General features: G+C 59.0%; 2 protein-coding genes across 6 annotated transcripts in view; both read left to right on the top strand.

Annotated features, from left to right (window-relative positions):
• Positions 1 to 2,001, top strand: part of CROCC2 (ciliary rootlet coiled-coil, rootletin family member 2) — a 53,287-nt gene extending 51,286 nt beyond the window's left edge. Inside the window, 2 exon segments of the mRNA XM_069465352.1 lie at positions 654 to 864; positions 1,823 to 2,001. Coding sequence (XP_069321453.1) covers positions 654 to 864; positions 1,823 to 1,900 — 289 coding nt within the window. The 3' untranslated portion in view covers positions 1,901 to 2,001.
• Positions 2,002 to 8,562: 6,561 nt separating this feature from the next.
• The window catches only part of SNED1 (sushi, nidogen and EGF like domains 1), a 70,328-nt gene continuing 55,333 nt past the window's right edge, over positions 8,563 to 23,557 (top strand). For all 5 annotated transcript variants that reach the window (XM_069492566.1, XM_069493834.1, XM_069493256.1 and 2 more), the window contains exon 1: positions 8,563 to 8,832. In XM_069492566.1, coding sequence (XP_069348667.1) covers positions 8,620 to 8,832 — 213 coding nt within the window. In that variant the 5' untranslated portion in view covers positions 8,563 to 8,619. The remainder of the gene's footprint in view (positions 8,833 to 23,557) is intronic.

Below are 23,557 nucleotides of genomic sequence, written 5' to 3'. Positions count from 1 at the left end.
GACATGGGGTGGTGTGGGTCCCACAGGGGTGGGCAGTGTGCCCGTCTCGTGCATGTGCTCACGCACACGGGAATGGCAGCTGGACAGACAGAGCCCAGACAACAGTGAGGTCTACCCAGGTCACAGCAAGGACCCAGGCAGAGCTGGAACCCAGACGCAGGGCTCCTTGGGCCCCACTTAGTTTCTCTCCAGGGCCCCCGCCTTTCCCGAGACATTGAAGTCCCTGTGGGCATGGTGGGCTGTCGAGGGCCCTTACGAGGGGCTCACCGGAAGCCCAGGGCCTGACACCCACAGAAAGGGCCTCAGAGGGTTTGGTCTCCCCATGCATTGCTGGGCACACCCGTCCCCAGACAAGGAGACAGCAAGGGGGATGAGGGGCAGGAATCAGGCCCCAGCTTGGCCACAAGGAAGCCACGGTGCTGTTAGAACAGGTTTCAGGCCCTCCCTGGAGGCTGTGGCTTGGCTCTAGCTGGGCCAAAGCCCTGAGCAGGTGGCTCGAACCCAAGACCTGTGGGCTGACTGTGCACTAAACGCCAGGTCTGTGGGCCAGTCCTGGGCCGGCGCCAGCACCCAGCAGTGGGCAGCGGCCCCAAGGGTGGGGTGGGGCACCCCACGGCACTCCCACCGCAGGGCTCTGTGTGCCCTCAGGGGAGCAGACAGCAGCGCGTCCTCCCCCAGGCCCAGACAGCGGAGCTGGAGCAGGCGCACGGCCAGCGGCTCTGGGAGCTGAGCGCCCGGCACCGGCGGGACTCGGCCGCGGAGGCGGAGGCGGAGCGTCTGCGCGGGGCTCAGCTGCAGACCACGCAGGCCCTGGACGCCCGCGAGCAGGCCCACCAGCGGCAAATAAAGGTGCTGGAGGCGCAGGTAGGGCCAGGCCCCCGGCCCCCCGGGGGGCACAGGGAGGGGAGGGAGGACTTGCACCTCGCAGCACCCTATGGGGTGATGGCCTGGCCTCCGCTGGAACCCTCTGGAACGAGGCGCTCTCTGTGGCCAGCCGGGGGCCCCACGTAGCTCCGGCTCTCCCTGCACTTCCGCCCCTCAAGGGCACAGGGCCGTGGTCCACGTCACACTCACTCAGAGGTGGAGTGTGCGTTCTGGGGCGTGTCACACCCTCTCTGTGCCCGTCTACAAAGTGGGGTGCTGAGGACGGTCCCCGTCAGGGTCGCTGTGTGCGAGGTGCTGAGACGGTGCCTGGCACACACAGCGGCGGCACCTGCCTCTCAGAGTCGTCACAGGGTGAGCAGCGGCACCCGTGGGGACACGTGGGCACAGTTAAGTGGGCAAGGAAGCGTGCAAGCCTGGGGCGTGTGCGTGGCCCACACGTCCTCGCGGGCGTGTGCACGAGCAACGCACCTGCCGGGCCGACCGCTGAGCCTGAGCTCTCCGGGAAAACCCTCGTTTGCAGATGAGGAAACCCAAGGCCAGAGAGGTGACGTCACTGCCCAGTGTCACTCCCAAGCTAGTGTCCCTGACCCCTCAAACCACGCTTGCTAAACTTAAAAGCAGAGGAACATGTATTTCCTCAGCATCCTGAGTGCTTTCGTGGCCTAACGGAAGGGGGTCGGCCTACGGTGGGGGTGTGGCTGCCTCGGGCCCCAGGGCCCCCGGGGAGGGTGTTCACGGCAAGGTCTGGGGCTGCGCCCCGCCTGCTGGTCAGTCCGTCCCTCGGCCTGGTGATTCTCTCCCACAAATGTCACCTCTCCTTAGGCGCCGTGGACTGTGGCCTCCCAGCCCTTCCCCCACAGAGCTCTCCACACCCCTGTGCCTTGGGGGCCCAGGCGCGAGGCCTGCCCACCCCACCGAGCCCCTGCCCTGTCCCCAGGTGGCGGGCCTGACGGAGCGGCTGGACCGGGAAGTGCGGCAGCGGCGACAGGCACAGCTCGGCCAGGCCAGGCAGTGAGCCCTGCCCAGGCTGCCGGGGCCACTGCTGGGAACAGCAGCCCTGGGCTCTGCACAACGGGGCCAAACGGGGTCCAGTGGGGTGGGCGTGATGCTGGCGCAGGGCGCGTCCCTCACCCTGAAGCCCACCCGCTCCCGGGGCCCCAGGGCACACTCCTCCAGCCCCGGGACTCCGCCTGCAGCTGGCACCGGACCTGGCTGCGGTCACTCATCTGCGACCGCCGTCCCCGCTGCCGAGAGCGGGGCTTCAGCGCCTCCCCGCAGCCCTGCCCTGGCGGGCGCTCGGCTTCCGCCCCCGACCCGGCCGGCCTCCCGCGGCCAGCTGCGTGCGTGCCCTCGGCTCTGTAAACATGGGAAGACACGTGGAAAACATTTCCGCCGGCTGCAGCCAAAAACAGTGTCCTGTGCGGCCACCTCCGCCCAGGCCCCTAGGCTGCGGAACCTCCGCGTCCGGGAACCGTGGCCGCCACGGTGGCAGGTGGCTGCAAATGACTCAGATTCAAGTCCCCGTGACTCACGGGCCACGAGAGGCCATGGGGGGTGAAATGTAGAGTCATCGCGGAGCCCCCACTTTCCAGCCTATGCGCGCCGGGAGAGTCCGCTGGGAACCCACCCTGGTTGCCATGGAGACCGAGCGGCCACCGTGGGCCTGCGCAGGCGCACCGCTGCGTTTACCCCGCGCCCGTCAGCATCGGTCAGAGCGATCTGCTTTGCTCCCCAGACGCCGCCTGTGCTTTGTGAGCGGTGCAACCGCGGCGCCACTGTCGCCAACGCCTGCCCTGCTCCGGCCCCTGCCCGGCCTCCAGGACTCTGGCCCGGGTGGGAAGGGCGAGCAGCTCGGGAGCCCACCCCGCCCAGTCACTGTAAGACGTGTGACAGCCACCTGTCTGTCTATTTTAGATCACTGCAGGACTTAGGATAGACTGTCCCCTGAGACCTTGTTTTCTGGTTAAATTAGTAAGGGAGTTGCCATACGTCCTAGATTGTGCAAAACCAGCGGCTAGAAAGAGGTGGGAAATAGGCTTCACTCTTAACTCTGTTGGAAGCTGTGTTGAGAAGGATTCTGAAGTTCAGCCCAAGCTCTGAGGGAAGAGCACGGTGACCTATCACAGAGGAGGAGCTGGTGCTGGCACCGGTGCCCCAGCAGCACCCCTGCAGCAGCAGTTAAGGGCCAACAGTGACCCCCGCGGAGGACAGCAGGCAGGCTCACCCCACTGCTGGACAGCGGGGCCCAGACGCTGCCCCAGCACTGAAGCGAGGGCCTCGCGTCGCAGGGCCCCCTTGCTCACGTGCAAACCCGCACCCTCCTTACCCTGCTGGCTCGCGGCAAGCCGTGCGCTCTCTAAGCTTTTTGTATTTTCACAGTTAAATCAGCATGGGAGATAGTGTTTTTACTTATTTGACAAAAAGGCATATATTTAGGAAAAGAGGCATTTTCTAATGGAAATAAACTGGCATTTTCTCGAACATTTCCAGCAGTGTGTGGGCCTCTGTTCGTTAGAATCTGACGATTACTGAGAACCGTGGCCGGGGCGTGGAAGACCCTCCCTCCGTCCCCACGGCAGCCCTCTGGGCACCTGGTCTGCAGGTGAGAGGAGCCCTTGCTGGGACCCCCAGCCCAGGCCGCGGCTCACCCCACCCTGTCTGCCCAGGGAGGTGAGAAGGGGAGAAGGGGAGAGAGCTGGGGGGGGTCCGGGCATGCGGGAGCCCAGGGAGCTGACTCCTGCCCGGCGCCCTCCCAGAGTCGGAAGGGGAAGGACCACGCGTGCCCCACCGGGACCTGCTTCCCGCCAGCCCTGCGCCTGAGCCCAGAGGAGGGCACAGCCGCTTCCCCACCCTCCCCCACAAGAGGCCCCGCGGGTCCCAGCGTCAGTCTGAGAGACGCCGGCCTTGGACGTGGGCCCCAGCTCTGCCCTGCACCAGCCCTGCCATCCTGGACAGTCTCTCTGGACCTCAGTTTTCTCACCTGTAAAGTGGGGTCACCCCAGCCCCAGAGGGCCATGGTGAGTCCTCCCCATGACCAGAGACCAGAAGCACTCAGCAAACAGGCAGCCCTGTCACCCTGTAGCCACCGAGGCTTTGGGACACTGCGTTTGTCTCCGTGCTGCCACCTCCAGCCTGTAGAGCAGCCTCAGCCACAGCCCAGTGGGGCCAAGGCACTCTGCGGGAGCAGCCCCTGAGGCCAGCCTGGTGGAGGCAGCACTGATCCGTGGCGCTTCCAAGGGGAGGGTGAGTCTCAGGGTCTCTCTCTAGACCCCACAGGGAATCTGGACGTCAGTGAGAACTGGCCCTGAGGCCTGGTCCCTGCAGGGACGGACACCCGGGGCACCTCATGGAGCCTGGGATCACAGGTGCATCCGTGTCAGGAGATCCTGAGCCCCCGAGTGGCTCCTTGGGTGGCCTCGGAGGCCTCCCCAGACTGAGCCCTGCCTCTCCCCACCCCCCAGTGGGCAGAGGGCTGAACCCACCCAGGACCGGCGACCCCACACCCACACAGGCGGGGCCGGGAGGAGGCGGGGCCCAGACCCCGTCTGAGACGGGCACCAAATCCCTTCAGGTCCCTGCACCTTTGAGACTGGAGCCGAGGAATTTGGGACATGCTGTGGGTGTTGGAGGGTCCCACCCAGGCCCTCGGGTGCTTGGGTCTGGCGGCGCCAACCTTCCCGGCCCGGCGTCCGAGGACACGCTGCACACTTGGGCTGGGCGGCAGGCGCAGGCCCCGTGTTGGCCGTCCCTGGGGCAGGGAGCCAGCTAGAACCAGGTGCGCTGTTTATGTGGGCTTCCAAAACATTAATATTTTTCAAATAATTGCAAAAAAAATTATTTAGCAGAGAAACAAAAAGAACGTAATCACCACCCACAATCCACGACCTGCAGTGCCCCTGGGGTGAAATCCGGCATTTCCAGCACGCTGGGCCCAGGATGGCTGGAGTCACGGCACATGGGCTACCGGAACCCTCTTTTTTAAAACTTTTACTTGATACAATGCTGGGAGGTCTTCCTGTGTCATTAAAACTGCTTCAGAAGCTCCAGAGGACCCGGGTGTCCGGAGCATCCACCCTGCTGGCCGTGTCCTGCCGCCATGGGGACCCAGGGTGGGGCTGTGTCCTGGGCACCTGGGGAGAGGGACATGGCTGCCTGTGGGAGGTGGGGTCTCTGGTGGCCCCTGAGCCAGCCACATGCAGTGGCGTTTCCGGTTCCTCCCCATTTGCCCACATGAAGCGGCAGTGAGCACCTAGGAAAGAAATGTGGAGCCCGCTCGGATCACCCCCCTAAGATCGATGGCAGAGGTGCCATCATGGGCGTCCCATGGTGCGGGGACTCCGTGTGCAAGAGGGAGGAGCCGCAGGACGGGCTGCACAGCCCCCCACCTGCCTCGGTGGCCAGCCCTACGGGGAGGTGACAGATGGGGTGAGCTGGGGCTGCCTGCCCAGGAGCCGGACCTTACCTGCCCCTCGGATCCAGTGACCTCCCCAGCCTCATCCTGGAGCGGATGCTGGTTTACCTGGGCCTGCACCGCCTGGGAGGACCAGCTGCTCTAGGGGGACCCGTGCTCTGCCAGCCACTCCTGGGAGGGAAAGAGAAAGCCACGGAGCGGGGTGCAGCCAGCCAGCCCCTCCCCACCCCCGCCCTGCGTGGACCCGCCGACCAGGCCCCGCCCCGCCAGGTGCAGGTGGGGGAGGCTGTCCCCACCTCGGCCCACACGGAGCCCCACGTCCCGGGGCATCCTGAGGGCAGCTCCCGGGGCTCCCCATCTAAATTGCACACACACTCAGGCCCTAAATTAAAATGTCACAGCCTGCTGGGGAGGCTCGGGTTTCCTGGCCACAGAACATGAGCCTGCCTGATAAAACAGTTTTGGTTTTGATAAATGTGGATTTTCTGTGGCAGAGACAGAGGCGCCCTTGAGTCCAGAGGGGAACCTAAAACAGCACGCTGCTGAAAAGTATTTCCTGATAATATTTTTAGCACCTGAAAAGAACTTTTTTTCCCTCTTTTTTGCCTGTGGACTTGTGTGGGTTTTTTTTTTTTTAATGAAATGTAATGCCCAGCGGCAGTGGGGCCTTGTTAACCCCCGAATTCCCAGGCCCGGCGGAGCGCGGGCCGTGGCCGGTCAGCAGGCGCGGGGAAGCCGCAGCCAGGGGCTTGCAATATGCGGCCAGTCGGGACCCCGTCTCGGCTGCCCACACCAGGCCTGGAGAAACGTCCTCCACCCCTGCACCTGTTGAGCACCACTGTGCCCGCAGGTACGCGGGGCCCTGGGGCAGCCCTGCCCCTACAGGTCCCCAGGGAGACCTGAACCCAGCCAGAAGCAGGCCTGGGCTCGGGCCCTCGTGGCACATGCTTAGAAGGTTAGCAGCGCTGGGCACAGGGCCTGCGGCCTGGGCAGCTGCTCCAAGGCCCGCTTGGAGGCGACCCCTGAGCTAGGCTCTGAGGGCCAAGCAGGGGAAGCTGTGGGGGGAGGAGGTGGAGTGGGGGGGACAGGAGGTGGGCCAGCCCTAGGACGGGTCAGAGGGCGGGGCCCTGACCCCCTTGGTGCCCCGTGGCAGGAAGACAAGCGACTCTTGCCCCAAAGACGACACCTCTTTGGCGGGAAAGTCCCACTCCAGGGGCTGGTGCTGCCACCTGCCCCTCCACCCGAGGAAACTCTCGGGCAGAGGGCAGACGGCTGGCAGGTTTTCACAGGAAAAAGACAAACTGGAAAGTGTCCTCCTGGGTCCCCAGCACGGCGCCCAGGCCTCCTGCTGGCGGCTGCCCTGGGGCAGAGGGGCTGGTCCTGACCCCGCCCGGCCTTTGCCAGCCAGGCAGGGAGCGGCCTCCTGCCCGGGGAGGGGAGGCCCAGCCGTGCGCGAGGAAGGGGTGTGAGCACACCGGAGCATGTGTGTGACTGAGTCTGTGTGAGCGTGTGAGAGAGAGTGTGAGTGTGAGTGAATGTGTGAGCGTGTGCAGGTGTGAGTGTGAGTGAATGTGTGAGCGTGTGCAGGTGTGAGTGTGTGAGCATGTGTGTGACTGAGTCTGTGTGAGCGTGTGAGAGTGTGTGAGTGAATGTGTGATTGAGCGTGTGCAGGTGTGAGTGTGCGAGCAGCATGTGAGTGTGCGAATGTGCGCGTATCCGTGGGTGTGAGTACATGCATGGGTGTGAGTGTGAGCGAGTGTGTGTGGATGGGTGAGAGTGCACGTGGCGTGTGTGAGCGTGAGTGGACACACCCCCGGGTCCTTGCTGTTGGGATCGTACAACGACAGCATCTCGACTTTTCCCCCCAAAGACAGGTGGCCTTGGCCCTCTGAGCCTTCATTTCTGGGCGGTGCTGCTGTCCTGGGGCCTCCGCAAAGCAGGGTCACCAAGCAGGGCGTGCTGCCCAGGCACAAGGGACACCTGGAACGAACGTAAAGGGACCTCACTCTCAGGGTCGTGCCAGGACAGCGACGCCCCCTCGGTGGGCACCTCCTTAAATTCTGGGCCTGGGCCTGGCACCGAGTGCAAAGGGCTGTGACCGTCAGAGCACAAATGCCAAGCACAGGACGTGGGTAAAGCGGGAACCCCGCAGTCACACTCGCCAGAGACCCCTCCGCTGCTGCTTAAAATACTACAATGCTCATTGCTCTCACTGGGAACCTACACGAGCTCACTGGAGGCGCTTTAGAAAATCCAGAAACACACAAAGCCAAACACGAAAGCGCCGGAACCTCAGTGTAGCTGCTGTCACTGGCCCGGCCTTTTCCGCTTGTCTTGCCTTTGGGGCCAGGGCCAGGCTTGCGGTCACATGGCTGCTGAGCGCAGGCGGGGTGACAGCCCCAGGAGTCGGCCCTGCACTGGGCCTGGGGACAAGAGGTGGACCACACTTAGCCGCCTGAGGACAGGCAGACACTTAGCAACGCTGCCCAGGAGGCTGGAGAAGGGCTGGGAGGCCACAGGACGGGGACACTGAGTCCAAGCTGTGGGCTACGCAGGCCGAACTCGGGGTCCTGGGCCCTCCTGCCAGGCCCAGGGTCATCTGTCCGCCTCGGGGCAGGGTGGGGAGGCGCTTTACCCGGGACGCCGCCCAGGAATTTTCTTGCTGTGTCGCTCCCTGGGGTCCCTGAACGCCCCAGGAATGTCCCGATGTGACCGTGCGGGGTGGAAACACTTCGTTTAATGCCTTGAGTCACATAAACTCCCGGGACTGGCCGCCGGCAGTTGCAGAAAGGCTCGTCCGAGCGCGGCTCGGCCAGGCTGGCCCGACGGACGACTGTCAGTGCCGTGACCTGTCCCTCGCGCGCTCGGCCCAGCGTCTCCCGCAGGCCTCCGGGAACCAGGTCCGTCCCAGAACCGCCCTGCGCGCCCCGGCGGCGCCTCCCGGGCCGGCCCAGGCTGGCAGCGGGACCCGCAGAGGCGAGGACGGCCCCGCCCCGGGGCGCGCGCCCGCGAAGCGCTCCCCGGGCCAGCGCCCGGCCGGGCAGCTCCAGGGCGCCGGGCACGCGGCCGGGCCTCCCGCGGGGCCTGGCGCTTTAAGGGCCGCTCATTTGCATGGCCGCGCCCCTGTCCCGCCCCTGCCGAGGGGCTATTTAAGCCGTGGCCCGAGGGGGCGGGGTCGGCCCCGAACGCGGTCCCGCCCGGCGCCTGCTTGGCCGAGCGCGGACCCGGACTCCGGACAGCGCGGCGCGGCGCGGGCGGGGGTGCGGCTGGCGCGCTGTGCCCGGCCTGCGGGTCCCTCGGTCCCGCAGCGACCCGACCCCGCGATGCCGCGCGGCGCAGCCTGGGCGCTGCTGGTGGCCGCGGCCCTGGGGCTGGGGGCGCGCGGGGCGCGCGGCGCGGTGGCCCTCGCCGACTTCTACCCGTTCGGCCCGGAGCGCGGCGACGCCGCCACCCCCAAGCAGGACGACGGCGGCTCGGGGCTGCGGCCGCTCTCCGTGCCCTTCCCGTTCTTCGGCGCCCAGCACTCCGCGCTCTACGTGAGTACCGCGCCCGCGCGGGCGCCCGCGGCGCTGCGGCCGGCAGCTTGGCACCGCGGCGGCCCGGGGTGGAGTGAGGACAGCGCTTCCTCCCGGCGGCGGCAGCCGGACAGCGGCGCGGAGCGGCGCGGCGGGGCGGGGCGGGCGCGCAGCCGGCACCTGGGCGGCGGCGAGGGGAGTGCGGCCCGGCCTGGCCGACCCGCCGGGCGCAGAGCGGGGCCCCTGCCTGGTCAGTGCACAGACGGCAGCGCGCACGTGCTTCCGAGCGGGGTGCCTGGCCCGTGAGGTCGCAGCCCTTCCCGGCGCTGCCCCCGCTGACAGCAGCGAGGCCCAGTGCCAAGGGGCCGTGAACCGTGCCCAGGCACTCAGGGCAGGACCTGTTCCGTGGCAGACCCCCGCCGGGCAGGGCTGGCAGCTGGAGTAGCGCAGGCGCAACAGACCTGTCCTCCCCTGAGCCTTTCTCTCCCTCCCCCACCTGGGTCTGGGGCTTGCCGCTCAGGCTCAGACCCTCCAAACCACTCCCAGGGGGAGCTTCTGGGGCCCGGAGCTCGGGCCTACAGGAACAGCTTGGGCTGAATGACACGGTATCACCTGAGTGCCAGTTCTGTCCCCGCGGCTCTCGGGCGTGACTCTGGGCCAGTCACTGGTGGGCTCCCCGCCCAGGGAATGAAACGTTGCACCTCATAACCTCGTGGAGCATCCACTGTGAGTGGGCGGCCGGGCACGGCACTGGTCCCCGGTTCCCTGCATGCCCCGAGCCAGTCTAGGAAACTGCTGGGCCAGCTTGGTGTGCAGGTACCTCCCGTCCCACCACCAGCACCTTTATCTTCAGCTCGGCCACGGCCTCATCGTAGCTCCCCACCCGCCATCAGCCCCCGTCACGAGTCACCTCCACCATCAGCACCTCTTCCTCCAGCCCCACCACCGTCCCCGTCGTCTTCAATATCCCCCCTGTCGCCATCCACACTTGCACGGTTGGTTGTCACCACCCCTACCCACCACTGTGCACATGACCTCCACCACCATGACCTTCAGGACCCCCGCACCCCCCACCACAGCCAGCGTCACTCGCACTGTGGGTCGCAGTCCCCACTCCACAGCCTGGCGGCTGCCTTACCCCAGGCCTTCAGGAAGCCTCCCCACCTGGCAGCAGCACGGGGTGATGTGACAGGTGGGCGGGCCATGTCCATGCCACCCGCTGGAAGTCCCTCTGGGCCAGGACTTGGACAGGGGGGAGCACTGACTTCCGGAAGTACAAAGCGGGCAGGGCAGCGCGCTCCGGTCTGCCTGTGTCTCGGGTGGGAAGACGCCCGCCGGCACCGCCTCGCGGAGCTGTCAGGATGTTCCCTGAGCGTCTGGGCCGGGCTCGACTTTCCCGCCCTGAGTCACAGGTGAAAATATTATTGCAACAGCTGACCCTTTGACAGCCTCACCGAAAACACCCGCCCTTGCCAAAACAACCGGGGGAAACAGCTCTCCAGTGCCAAGACCCGCTAGGAAAACAAGTGGTTTTATCAGAAATGAAACTTCTGGCTGCTAACAAAACATGGGTCTCCAGGAGAGCTTTTTCTTGAAACAAAGATATTATTTGAAGAGCACTTGCTGATGTGGACGTGTGTGCGGGGCTTGCTCAGTAGAAAAGCAAATGGAATTCTTGAGGGAGCCAAGCCCAGGACACCTTGCCTGCAATAACTCCGGGCTCCGTGGCTGGGGAGGGAAAAAGGAAGTAGTTAGAGTCAAAGCCAAATGGAAAGAAAGGTGAGCGAGGGCCCCCCAGGACGAGGACACTGCTCTGGACACCGGCTCTGGCCTCCTCCAGCCCCACGTAGTCCGCAGGGGCCTGGCTGAACCCAGGGGCCTCCCTGCTGGGGCTCCACGGCGTGGCCAGGAGTGGGCCTGCTGCGTGGCCGATGCAGCGTGGCGCTGCCCGCGGGCACAGGTGGGAGTCAGGAGTGCCCTGCAGGAGGCTGGTGCTTCTGCCGTGTTCGTCAGAGACGGCGCACAGGTGACAGCCCTGGCGAGACGGCATGGGGCAGCCCCCTTTCTAGAGGGACTCGTCATCTTGCTTCTTTGTCGTGTGGTGGTCGCGGTACGTGGGAAGTTGTGAGGCTCTGAGGAGCGTTGAGGCCACGCTTCATTGCTGAGGTTCTAAACACAAACTAAGACGCTGCTGCCCGCGGGGCGGAGTGCTGCAGCCTCCCGCCGCGTGGGCATTTTACTGCCACTTCCGGTAAAGGCCGCGGGACTGTGGCGGTGGAGTGGTCTGGGCAGGCACAGGAAGCGAGAGGGAGTCCCTGCTTCCCCCAGAAGCCGGAGCCGCTGTCCCCAGGTGCAGCCCCACCCAGGGCGTGGTCTTGAGGACACTCAGGAAGATCTTGGTTAATTTGGCGTCAGAAACCCGGTGTGGCCGGGGTCAGCACATGGTCTCCAGCCTCCGTTCCTTTGTCGTTGGGGACGGGAGAGGCTGGGTGGGCGGTGTCCGTGGAGGTGCCAGGCTCCTGTGAGGGGCCGGGCATCCGTTCAGGAGCTGCGGTGGGCGGACCGGGTGCGAGTCCACCAGCTGTGTCTCCAAGTCTGAGCTGGGGGGCAGGGTGGCCCCTCAAGGGTCCTGTCTCCCCTCCTCCGGCCCCCACTGCTGGCCCCTCAGTGCTGTGACATTCCCTGACCTCGGGGTCTTAGAAATTCTTTACCCTCCTTGTCTTTTGGAAAACTCTGGGGGCCAGTCCGAGAAACGTAGAGCCCTGAGTGGGAGACAGGAAGGGTTGGGGGCAGTGCCTGGCAGGGCCCCAGGCGAGGAAGGGAAGTGTCGACAGTCAAGCTGCCCTGGACTCCGGCTGGCCAGCGCCCGCCTCTGCCCGGCCTGAGGTCCGCTGCCCCGAGCTGCCTCCCCAGGCCGGGGCACAGGCCCAGGGCAGCTGCCCTGCCCGCCCAGCTCCTCAGGCAGCCCGTGACCTTTGCCTGGTCCTTTCCTCCTCCACGAGCCTCAGTTTCCCCATCTCTGGGATGGAGCCCCCCATCCAGTTACGCCTGTGACATGCATCTCACCACCACTGTCACGGTTGTCTGACCACTGGCTCCAAGTCATCTGGAAAACCTGCCTGACCCACAAGGACAACCGCAGTGGGACCAAGGCCTGCGCAGAGGTCGATCTGGCAGCAGACGCGTGGGGAGAAATCATTGTCCACTGTTCTCTGACCTCGTGATGCGTCCCAGCGAGTGCAGGGCCCCGTGGCGGGGAGCAGGGTCCCGGCTGCTCCTCTGGGCCTGTCCACCAAGGCCCCCACTGTGGACTTGGCCAAGGTGGGCCAGCCCCTGCTGGGCCTGGGGAGGACCGCAGAGGGAGGGGCTCCCCAGGAAGTGGCCTCAGGCTGGAGTGAGAGCCTGGCAACTCCCTCTGGGTAGTCGTCCCCTGTGCAGATCAGGAAACCGAAGCTCAGAATGCAGATTCAGGGACCTTCAGACGCCTGTGTCCAGCTGTCCCCTTGCCATGCCACTCCAAACCTGGCGGGACCCACACAGAAGTCCTGCTTCCTCCCTGGCCCATCTCTGTGAATGTCCCCCGAGAGCCTCCTCCCACACCCTCGTACTCCACGTCACTGGCAGCTCTGCCTTTCCCACCGGCCACCTCCCTGGCGCAGGCCCTGTCCCCACCCGCCTGGACACCTGCAGACCCTCCCTGGACTCTGAGACGCCCCCAGCCCTGCCTTCTGCGCCTGCCGCGCTGTCTCCTGTCAGTTCTCACCTCACCGCAGTTGCTCATTTGTTTTCTTGTTTGCACTGTGCTGCGTGAGGGTGGGGACCATATCTGTCCTCGTGCCACCATGCTGGTGGTGGTCTTAGAGTAGGATGACAGCCTGCCTGGCTGCAGCAGCAGGGGTACCCAGGTGCAAGACTCTCTGTCGCCCCTGCTGAGGCCAGAGGATGCACGTGGCAAAATGTGTGAGCCACATGCATGCGGTGGGCTCGCATTGGTGGCCACCAGCACCCTGCACCCTGTGTGTCCCAAGCCAGAAGGGGTCCCACCTCCCCCAACAGGGTGGTTGTGGGCCGAGGTCAGCTCTCCCACACAGGTCACAGGGCCTGCACGCCCCACTCGGCCCATGGCCAGCTCCCTCCCAGGCATGGCCTGAGCCATGTGGCACTGGCATGGTAGTGCCGGACTGCCGGGCCGCGGTCTTGCGGCAGGGGTGGGAGCCCCCGGGGGGCGGGGACAGGGCCAGCCCTGCTGTGTGAGGGAGGGAAAGGCTGAGGTGTGTGTGGAAGGCGAGATCCCAGAGTGAGGATGGGCTGGGGGTGAGAACGGCACAAGGTAAACCGTCCCTCACGGCCTCCCCCAGGGAGGCCCAGGAGGACGGTGGGGTGTGCAGGGAGTGGGCGCAGCACGGTGAAACCGGGCAGTGGTTCTGGCTTTCTGTTGAGATCATCAGCAAAGCTCTCCCTGAGTCTTGGTGACTGGCCTTGATTCTCTTTCTGATAAATGCAAAAAAAAAAAAAAAAATGTATCATTGATCTTGTTTTTTTCATCCAGGCTGACAAATCTCCTCTTTTTAACTGGAGTGTTAGACCATTTACATTTAGTGTGAATATCAGTGTGGTTCCTATTTGTTACATCTGTTCTCTCTATTTCCTTCTTTTGGATTCTCTTAATGATTTCATATTATCTCCACATTGGCTCATTCATTAGCTATACGTCTTTGTTTATTTTTAGTGATTATTCCAGGTTTAAAATACACTCTCAACTAGCTCGTCTGCCTTCAAATAATATGCTCTTTCAGGTACAGTGTAATAACTGCCGACCGTATCTCGCTCTCCCCCTCTGGTCTTCATGCTGTTGTTGTCATACATGTTACTTTACATATGTTATAAACCCAATAATACATTGTTAATATTTTTGCTTTAAACAGTTAATTATCATTTCAAGAGATTAAAAATTGGAAAGTCTTATATATTTACCCACATAGTTACCATTTCCAGTCTTCATTCCTCTGTGTAGTCCAGATTCCCATTGCTTGTCACTTTCCTTCTGCTGGAACGACTTCCTTTAACATCTTCTGTAGCGCAGACCTGGGCATGAATGGTGTCAGTTGTTTTTAATCTGGAAATTCTTAAATTTACCTTCATTTTTGAAAATATTTCTTCTGGGAGGAGTAGAGTTCTAGGCTGACGTGGAGTCTTTGTGTTTGTTTGTTGTTTGCACCCCCCTCCCCGCAGGTTTTTGAAGAGGCTCCTCCATTGTCTTCTGACCGGCATAGTTCCCAGTGAGCGGTCTGCTGTCATTCCCATCTTTGTCCTCTGTGTATGTGGCACCTTTCTCTGGTTGCTTTTGAGACTTTCTTTTTATGACTGCTTTGCAGAAATTTGATTATTAGGTGTATTGTGGGCTTTTAAAAATATTTCTTCTGCTTGAGGTTCTTAAGACTTATGATTTGTGGGTGTATAGTTTTCATGAAATTTGAAAAAAATCTCAGCCTTCTTCAAATGTTTTTCTCCTGTTCTTTCTCCCTTATCATTTGAAGACTCAGATTATACGCACGTTAAACTGCTTGCTACTGTCCCAGAGCTCACTGAGGCTTTGTCATTTTTTGTTAAGTCTTTTTTCTCTCTTTCCTTCATTTTGGATACTTCTATTGTCATGTCCTCAAATTAACTGATTTTTTTTTTACTGTCATGTCCAACCTATTAATCCCATTCAGTGTTTTTTCATTTCACCTATTTTATTTTTTACTTACCTAAGTTCTATTTGGGTCTTTTCTGCATCGTTCATTTCTTTCCTCATTATGTAGATATTTTCTTTTATATCCTGAGCATAAGCATAATATTTGCTTTAAGATTATCTACTAAGTTTAGCGTATAATTTTAATATAATACTTTCACTTTATACCAGAAAACTGTATTAAAAAGAATAGTAAACAAATATTAAACTCCAAGTGTAGCTTTGTTTTTCACAGGAGTATAGGTTAGCAATTTTAAAACTATTGAGCAAATGAGTAACTATATTGAGAAGTTGCAGGTATGGACAGGAGAAAGCACAAAAGGAAACCTGTGGTTTTATGTTGGACTGGAACTGGACATATCAGTATAAACTCATAGTACCTATTTGTGTGTGTGTGTGTGTGTGTGTGTGTGTGTTATGACAGGTGGATATAGCCATGGGTGTGTGTGTGTGTCTGTGGTGTGTGTTATGACAGGTGGATATAGCCATGGGTGTGTGGGTGTGTGTGTGTGTGTGCGTGTGTGTGTGATGACAGGTGGATATAGCCATGGGTGTGTGTGTGTGTGTGTGTGTGTGTGCGTGTGTGTGTGATGACAGGTGGATATAGCCATGGGTGTGTGTGTGTGTCTGTGGTGTGTGTGTTATGACAGGTGGATATAGCCATGGGTGTGTGGGTGTGTGTGTGTGTGTGCGTGTGTGTGTGATGACAGGTGGATATAGCCATGGGTGTGTGGGTGTGTCTGTGGTGTGTGTGTGTATTCACACACACATTTCCTAGCTCCGTCTGCTGAGAGCAGCGGAAGCGGCAGTAGCCCCATAGCAGAGAGCTCCTCTAGTGCTCAGATCTTGGTTGCTAAACAGTCTCGCTCCATAGAACCAGGGCTCTTTGCAGATTCTAGGGTCGTGGCAGAAAAAGTACAAGGACAGCCTGGAACATCTTGCGCCATAAAGTAGGAGCTCAGAGAAGGATGGAGAAGTGTCAGGAGGACACAGGGGCCGTCTGGAAGGGGCTCCCACTGGCCATGTCTGGGAAACTGCAACATTAAAATAAATAGCGATAGTGACAGATTTTAATCCGTTAGATAAAGGAGGAGTCCACGGGCTCTCTCTGGCAGGAGTGACCGAGTGAGTACACATACGAATGGGGGAGCCCAGCTCCAATGCAGAATGTCCTGACGCGGTGGTTGTATGCGCTTACGTGAGAGAACATCTGTGTTTGCGGGAAATACACGCTAAGGGGCAAAGGGTCGCCACGTCTGCAGCTTATTCTCGGGTGGTTCAGCAGAAATTGGTGGCGGGAGAGAGTGACACAGCAAGTGGGGTGAAAACGCCAACAATTGGTAAATGCAGATGAAGAGTGAGGGGAGCTTCTTGCAGTTTTTCTGTAAGTTTGACATTAAACCAAAACAGAAGGGCACCGCAATGACAGGTCCTGAATGCCTTCTGGCGGGAACACCCTTCTGTCTGTGCTGCCCCAGGGCATTCCGGATTCTGGCCCGGCCCACGGGATATACGCGGGTCCCCTGTCCAGCTGCAGGCGACAGTGTGAAGTAGAACTTCCCGGCCCAGAAGTGAGCCCTGGCCGCACGCTGTCCTCCCAGACAACTCACGCGGAGACTGGGAGCCTCCATGAAGTTTTCACTCCCAGACCGGCCTGAGCCCTTTCTCTGAGTCATGGAGTAGAGACACAATAGCAGCAGCGCCTTTACTTTTAGGATCAAACTCACTTTTGCCTGTTTTGTTCACTGTGCTGTCCAAGCTTCCAGAAAAGTGCCTGCTCCTAGGAGCTGCTGAGTAAATGTTTATTGTTCATCTTCTGATCATTGGGACAATAAATCCATAATTCCATCATCCAAAAATAAGTACTTTTCACATTTTGGTGAATTTCTTCCTTATCTGTTTTCAAGCGTATTTTGAGTTTTATGGCACAAACTTGGACTCCACCTCACGCAGGCTTCTCTTTTGCATATTTCTTTCAGCGTTACACCGCGAGCATTTTCCTGTGCCTTAAAGTTGCTGTGAAAACGTGCTTCTTAATGACAACGTGCTATTCCATCCCGTGGCTGCACTGCCCTTGTTCTGACCAGGCGCTGGTTGCTGGCTTGGGGGGGGAGTTCAGCATCTCCCCCGAATCCGTGATGCGCATCTGCCCCGCACCCCCTCCTCCCCGTGCGACTCCTCCCTCCACGGGGCTCGCTGTGTCCACGGCAGCGAGCTGTCCGGGGTGCCGTCCCCACTGCACCCACCCCTCTCCTGGGTGAAGGTGGCCCCAACCCGGCCTGTGCACAGCCTGGACGTGGTCACCCCAGCCCTGACAGCCTCCAGGGCCGTGTGCACCCCCAGCGAGGCCCAGCAGAGGGGCGCGTCCTGGCGCCTGTTCCGGGACACACACTGGCCTGCCCTGCTGCTGAGGGGTGACCGTGGCCTCCTCACCTGCGCTGCAGTCTCGCCTCTCCCTCTGCCCCATTTGTAGTAAAGGGGTGGCCGGGACAAGCTGCTCCCACAAGGCCCCGGCCACAAGTGCTCCTCCTGCCCCAGGGGCTTCCCGGCCAGGCAGGCGTGGGTGACTGTGGTGTGACTGGGGGAGGGGGTGGGGGTGGGGTGGGGCACTGGGCAGATCTAGGACACCGTGGCTGGAGGAGCCGGCCCGGTACACACGGCTGCACGTCTGCACCCAGGCAGCTGGCGGCCCCACCTCGCCTCGGTCCTGCTCCCCTACAGGGGCCCGGCCTTGGAGCCTCAACACCCATAAGTGGTTCTTTACAGAGCAAGGCAAGCCATTCATCCAGCCCACCATGTGTCCATTATTAAACACCTGCTGTGTGCAGCCACTGCCCTGCTCCCTGGCACCGTGGATGTGGCCCACGCAGAAGTTGCCTGTGGGCTCTGCAGGCTGGTGCAGGGTCCAAGCAGGGAGAACAGGACTGTGTCCCGGCCCCTGACGCAAACCCGCCACGCAGGGGGGCAGTCCAGGGCCACACTGTCCTTTGAGCTTGTCCAGGGCCTTGCTGAGGGTCAGCTTCAGCCTCTCAGGCCCTTGAACCCATCCTTGAGCACACATTTCCTGCCGTCTGCTCTGGACGGGGGTGGTCTTGGAGGGTGCTGGGAGCTCCCAGTTGGGGAGGGGCTGGGGTCCTAGAGGAGTGACCACTGTCCCTGTGAGCAGGTTTGGCAGGAAGAGGGTCTCAGGTGTGGGGAGCAGGCAGGTACCGGGCCTGCGTCTGGAGATGCCAGCTCTGACTGCGATGGCTACAGACACGCAGGGAGGCTGGGAGGGGGCTCCCCCACCTAAGGTGGGACACGTGGACAGGCTGAGGCCAGCAAGGTCTCACGAGAGGCCAGGACGCAGCGCCCAGGCTGGTGGTGGCCGTGCAGGGAGTGTGGACACCCACTGCCCACGGGACGGCATGTCGGGGGCCCCTGGCAGAGAAGTGGTTCTGCCAGGAGGGGGTGGCAGGAGGGAGCAAGGAAGGGGGGCACAGCAGGTGCTTCGGTGCCCCAGAGGTGGCCACTGTGGGAGAGGGGATGCCACAAGGAAGCCGTGGGCCTCACCAGCCAGAGAGCCCCTCCAGACACAGGCTGTCCACCACGCTCTTGTTCCCTGCCCTCCAGGGAGTCCCCTCCTCCACCCCTCCCCCTGATCTGGGAGCTGAATGCAGCTCAGATGCCCCCTCCTCCAGGAAGTCCCTTGGCTGTCTCCCAGTCAGAGCAGCACCCCAGCCCTCACAGGGGCTGGAACTCTCCCTGGGACGCAGCGACTGCGCCTCCCTCCTGCAGCCACGTGCGCGGTTCCGTGAGGCCCAGCCCAGCGCTGCGCGGGGTGCTCGGCCTGGGGCAGCCGCCCCCCTCCGGGCTGGGGACCTTCCCCTGCAGCCCCGAGGCCCTGCCCACCGCTGCCCAGGACACCGGCCCGGCCTGTGGGAGGAACCTGATTACCCAGAAGGCTGCAGGGAATTAAAAGACATGCCTCATGTTTCAAAACAAGCTCATGAAATGCCTCAGGGGCTTTATTGTTGTGTTTTTGGCAGAGAAGTCAGAGCAGGGAGCCCGGCCGCCCTTTGCGTCTGCTGTTTGCGGAGCCGCCGGTGCTGTTTCTCGGGCTCCTTGGGTCCCCCAGGCCCACCCTGCCCTGCTCAGAGCAGCCCCTGACTCCAGGCTCCCGAGCTGGGGACCAGGCAGATGCCTTCACACTTCCAGCTGGAAGTTGCCTCCCCCAGAGGCTCCTCAGGACGTATCCGCTCTTTCCTGGTTCCATCCAAGTCGGAAATGCCACCAGAGCGGCCTCTGTGCTTCCTGCCCGCCAGCCAGGGCCAGCCCTGCCCTGCAGGAAAGGCCGGGTGCGCCTGGCCAGCCCTGCAGCCCCGTCCAGGGCGGGCAGCTGCCGCGGCGACATCCCTCAGCAGCCTCGGGGCTCCCGGAGTCCCTGCCGCTCCTTCCCCAGGGGAGCAGCCCGGCAGCTGCCCGGCAACCCCCCACCAGGAATCGGCCTGCTCAGAGGGGCAGGAGCACCTGGGCGGGAGCACTCAGCCAGGACAGGAGGCGGGGTGGGGGTGGGGGCACCCCTGGGCACACGCTCCACAGTGCAGACTGCACCCGGCAGCCTGAGTGCCAGTCCCTCCTGGGGCCTGTGCCACCCACTGGGACTTTGTGTTTCTTAGCAGCAGGTGCTTGGCGGGGAGGAGAGCGTTGCTGGAACTGGCCGGAAGGCCTGGGCTGCAGGCTGCAGGCAGAGCCCGCGGAAGGAGGACCACAGGGGCGGGCTGGGGGGCCGCCAGGGCCCTGCGGGCAGCGTCTCCACCCTGCAGGTCCGGGACAGGCCTGCCGTGCTCCCTCCCGCCTGGGGGTGGCAGGTCACCTGCACATGGCGGCTGCACTTCTGCCCGTGCCTCGATGGCGTTGGGCAGCCCACCGGGCTGGGCTTAGGCCATCGTGGCCAGCTGGCTCCGGCCCTGGACCCCGGCAAACACCCAAGGGCAGGTTTCTAAGAAGCCAGTGGCCCTGGTAGGTCAGAACCCAGGATTAAACCCACATTGTCCTCTAGGAGGGCCGGGCACCTGCGCCCAGCTGCTAGTGGGGGCGTCCAGGAGGGACGGTCTAATCCTTCCCCGTGTTTTCCATGTCTGTATTGAGTGTTTTACAAGGTATTGCAAGTAGAAAAAAATAATATAAAATTGCCAGTTTTCAGGAAGTAGCATTTTCCCAGCACTGAAGGAGGAGGACCCCCGGTGCCGGATAGAGAGGGGCTGCCCGAGTCACTCCCCACCCCCGCCCTGGCCCCCCAGCCCTCTGGCCTGGGCCCTGCCTGCCACCACCCCCACTGGAGGGTCTCGTGGGGAGAAGGGACGTGCAGGAGGCTCCTGCCCAGGTGAGGGCTCCTGCCGCAGCCTGTGCGCTCAGCGCCTGGGCCCGCCCCCGCCGCCTGCGCCACTGCGGTCCCGGTGCCCCTGTCCTGGCAGGGGAACAGGGCCGGCTGCTCCGCCTCCTTCCCGGGCTCCTGCGCGGGCAGGGCCGCCGCGGCCTGCGGTGGGCGGGGGAGCAGGGCCGGGCAGGCAGCTGCAGGCCCGGCCTCTGCACACACCTGCGGCCGGGCTCCTGCCGCAGAGGCCGGAAGGGAACTCACTGGACCGTCCTCAGGAGCCGCAGCGGGAGGGGTCGGGCAGGGGCAGGGCAGGAGCCCCCACCTGGCCGGTGGCCCAGCCCCACGGATGCCCCGGACCGGGACCCACCATCCAGACGCAACTTTCCCATCTGTGGCTTCTAACCCTTAACATGCGAAAGAGGGCACACAGCATACGTGTGCAGGGAACGAGCACACGCACCGCCAACCTGGGTGGGCCGCTGCCAAGCACAGGCCCAAGGCTGCCGCCCTCACCCACCCCGACCCGTCGGGTGAAACGCGGTAGCTCATCGTGCTTTTAGATTTTCCCTTTCCCTGACAGTAACATTCAGCATCTTTTCATGTGTTATTGGCTCTTTGTATATCTTCTTTGGAGAAATGTTTATTCAAGTCCTTTGCTCATTTTTATTGGATTATTTGTCTGTTTATTATTGAATTGTGATAGTACTTTAGATGTATGTCCCTTATCAGAATGTCATTTGCAAGTTCTTTCTCCCATTCTGGGGGTTGTCTTTTTATTTCTCAAAGGTGTCCTTTGAAGCACAAATGTTATTCATTCCAGTGATATCTGGTCCATCTATTTTTTCTTTTGTTGCCTGTGCCTGTGTTATCACAGTCAAGAGACCACTGCCTAATCTGAGGTCACACAGATTTAGACCTATACTTTATTTGAAGAACATAAAATTCTATGCATAATTTTGGCTCTTACATTTAAGTCTTTGATCCATTTTGAGTTAATTTGTGTATATGGTGTGAGGTAGGGGTCTAGCTTTATTCTTTTGCATAGTGATATCCAATTCTACCAGCATGATTTGTTGAAGATACTATTCTTTCCCCCATGGAATGGTCTCAGCATCCTTGTCAAAAATCAACTGACTATAAATGTTAGCATTTATTTCTGGGCTCTCTATTCTATTTTATTGGTCCATACATCCATCTTTATGCCAGTACCACACTGTTTTGATTACTGTAGCTTCGCAGTAAGTTTTGAAATCAGGAAGCGTGAGTCCTCCAACTTCGGTCTATTTCAAGATTGTGTTGGCTATTCTGAGTCCCTTGAGTTTCTATATGAATTTTTGGATCAGCTTATCAATTTCTGCAAAGAAGCCAGTGGGCTTGTGTTGAATCTGTAGAACAATTTGAAGAATATTGACATCTTAAAAATATTAAGTCTTCTGATCCATGAACACAAGATTTTTCCCCATTTATTTAGATCTTTAATTTCTTACAGCAATGTTTTATAGTTTTTAGTGTACTTGTCTAGCACTAAATGGTTAAATTTGTTCCGAAGTATTTTATTTTTTCTACTACTATTGTAAATGGAATTGTTTTCTTAATTTTATTTTTGGATCACTCATTGCCATTGTATATAAATACAATTGATATTTGTATATTGATCTTGTAACCTGTTACCTGCAAACTCATTTATTAGTTCTAATAGTTTTTCAGTGAATTCCCTAGGATTCTGTATATTTAAAATTATGTCATCTGCAAATAAAGATAGTTTTATTTCTTCCTTTCCACTACGATGCCTTTAATTTCATTTTCTTGCAAACCCCTTCCTTCTCGTACTGTACACTCCTCTGTAGCTCCACCATGTGGTCCTTGGAGCCCTTGGATACCCCTGGACCTGGCACCCCCGTCCCCTACAGGACCATAGGGTGGTGACTTGGGTGCCTGTAACCAGCAAAGTTGTAAAAGTTCGAGTCCCTCCTGTCCCTGAACTTTCCTGTCATCTTTGGCTTTTCTCTTAAAGCAGCTGAGGCAGGGTGGAGGAGGAGGAAGGATCGGGGTGCGGCAGGAGGTAAGACTTTGCATCTGCTTTTTGGGTTCCAGGAGCCACTTACACAGTTCAACCAGATGGACTTTTAATATTTCAAGTCCACCCAAAACTCTAAATTCTCATTGCTGACACCATTTATTTCAGTTTTGAGAACCCCTTAACTCAATCACAGTCCTGTTATTTTTTGGCTGGGGCTGCCTATGGTGTGAGGCGGGATCTGGCTTAATTGTTTTGCATAGAAATACCCAGTTTTCTTAGCACCACCTGTAAGATACTATTCTTTCCCCCACCGAATAGTCTTGGCACCCTTGTCATGACGACAGCCAAGGCACAGTCAGGTGGCTTGTTTCAAGCCTGCCTCTCACTGCTGGGCATCAGCAACAAGCAGGACATGGGGAGGCTCACCCTCCCCTGCCCCAGCCACCTAGTGTTTACCGCTTGCAGAGAGAATTCTCTGCTGGGATCCCGGGAATCTTCCTGTTTCTCCTGCCCCCGAGCCACGGTGGCCTGTGTTCTTCCTCTTCCAGAAAGCCATTGCTCCATCATGCTAACATCCTTTTCTCTATTCTTCATTAGAGCAGTTTTGGTAAGTTGCAATTTTCTAGAAAATTTTGTTTTACCTAAAATGTTGAATTTATTATTATAAAGGTGTTTATAATATCTTCTGGTTACCTTCTTTGATAGCATCAGGGGCTAAAGTGGTATCTTCTTTTCCAGTCATAATATAGGTGATTTATGACTCCTCTTTCTTGATCACTTTCACTGGAGGTTTATCTGTTTTATTAAACAAACAAGTTTTGGCTTTGTTGATTCTCTTTACTCAGTATTTGTTTTCTATTTCATTAACTTCTGTTACCAATTTTTTCTTCTTTTTTGGGGTTTCTTTACTATATACAGGTTTATTTACTAAATTTTGGGTTTACGTATTAAATATGCATACTAAGGCGTACGTGCAAGACTATAAATTTCCCCTTGAAGTTCTGCTTTTACCACAACTTCACAAGTTTTTGCTAATTAGCATTTTTATCTTTCTTTCCAGAGTTATTTGTAATTATATTTCTCAATTTCTACTCTTTTGGTTAACATTTCTAGTATAATTGCACTGTGACTGAAGAACAAACCCTGTAATTTTTACAATCATTTGAAATTTGTTGGCATTTGCTTTATGGTTCAGAATGTGGTTAGAAAAAATTCTAAATGTTCTATTTGTGTTATCTCTATTAGGTCTTATTTATTATTCGCATTGTTCAAATTTTCTATATTCTGACAGACGATTTTTGTCTGCCTGGTCTGTCTCTGACTCCAGAAGGGATGCAGAAATGTCCCACCACAAGCGTGAGTTCACCTGTTTCCGTTTTTCAATTTCTCGTTTCCGTCCAGGCCTTGCCGTTGGGAGCATACACATGAAATGCTGTTGCATCTGTATTATCGTGCAGGGGCCCTTTCACCTCTGACAAGACTTTCGGCCTCCTGATCTGTTTTATCTGATGATAATGACCATCCTGGCTTCCCTTTGGTGGTATTTGGATAGGAAACCTTGAAATTGGAGCGTTTACTCCATTCCATTGAATGCATGACTGATGTACTTGCGTTTCAATCTACATCTTTTTTG

The sequence above is a fragment of the Eulemur rufifrons genome, chromosome 1 (assembly GCF_041146395.1).
Source record: "Eulemur rufifrons isolate Redbay chromosome 1, OSU_ERuf_1, whole genome shotgun sequence".
Taxonomy (NCBI): domain Eukaryota; kingdom Metazoa; phylum Chordata; class Mammalia; order Primates; family Lemuridae; genus Eulemur; species Eulemur rufifrons.
The sequence above is the reverse complement of the archived record's forward strand: the minus strand, read 5'-3'. Positions and strand labels throughout refer to the sequence as shown.